The sequence below is a fragment of the Babylonia areolata genome, chromosome 1 (assembly GCF_041734735.1).
Source record: "Babylonia areolata isolate BAREFJ2019XMU chromosome 1, ASM4173473v1, whole genome shotgun sequence".
Classification (NCBI taxonomy): Eukaryota; Metazoa; Mollusca; class Gastropoda; order Neogastropoda; family Buccinidae; genus Babylonia; species Babylonia areolata.
The window spans coordinates 92,331,827-92,332,506 of record NC_134876.1 but is presented as its reverse complement, the minus strand read 5'-3'; the positions used below and the strand labels follow the sequence as shown (position 1 = coordinate 92,332,506).

General features: G+C 59.6%; 1 protein-coding gene across 1 annotated transcript in view; it reads left to right on the top strand.

Annotated features, from left to right (window-relative positions):
- The first annotated feature begins 541 nt into the window (after positions 1–541).
- Positions 542–680, top strand: part of LOC143291285 (speract receptor-like) — a 350,171-nt gene continuing 350,032 nt past the window's right edge. The window contains exon 1 of the mRNA XM_076601169.1: positions 542–680. This exon is cut by the window's right edge and continues 258 nt beyond it. Within this exon, the coding sequence (XP_076457284.1) occupies positions 654–680 (27 nt within the window). The 5' untranslated portion in view covers positions 542–653.

Genomic DNA, 680 nt, shown 5'->3' with positions numbered 1-680 from the left:
TCACCAAAGTCCTCTTCCACACACACACACACACACACACAGACACACACACACATACACATAGACGCAAACACAGCGCATCATCCAGCTGAGTGGTTATCAAAGAACTACCTACCACTACCCTCCATCACCCTTTAAGACAAACTCACACACACACATACACATACATACACACACACACACACACGAACGTCATCACCATGATGAGTAGCTGCCGGAGGTCCTCTGCAAACGTCCTCTTCCGGGTGAGGCTGCTTCCCCCTCTTCTTCCTCTCCCTCTCCCCCTTCTTCTTCTTCGGGTGGCACTGGGCCTGCTCTGCTGCGGGCGCCTTGACCCGGTCCTGGCCACCAACGCCACCGACCTCCACCCCCGCCCCGCCCTCACTCTCCACCACCCCCGCGCTGCTGCTGCTGCTGCTGCCCCTGCTGCCCCTGATGTCCCTTCCCCTTCTTCCACCACCATCACCTCCACCACCAACACCACCGCCACGACTCTTCAACCCCCGCCACAGCCATTTCAGCAGCCACAGCTAAAGCTACAGCAGCAGCCTCCTCTTCCTCCGCTTCCACAGCAGCCACAGCCACAGCCGAAGCAGCAGCAGCAGCAGCAGCAGAAGGAGGTGATCAGGCTGGGCTACATCACGGGGTCGCGGATGCTGTGCAACCCGCCCGAGTGCAGC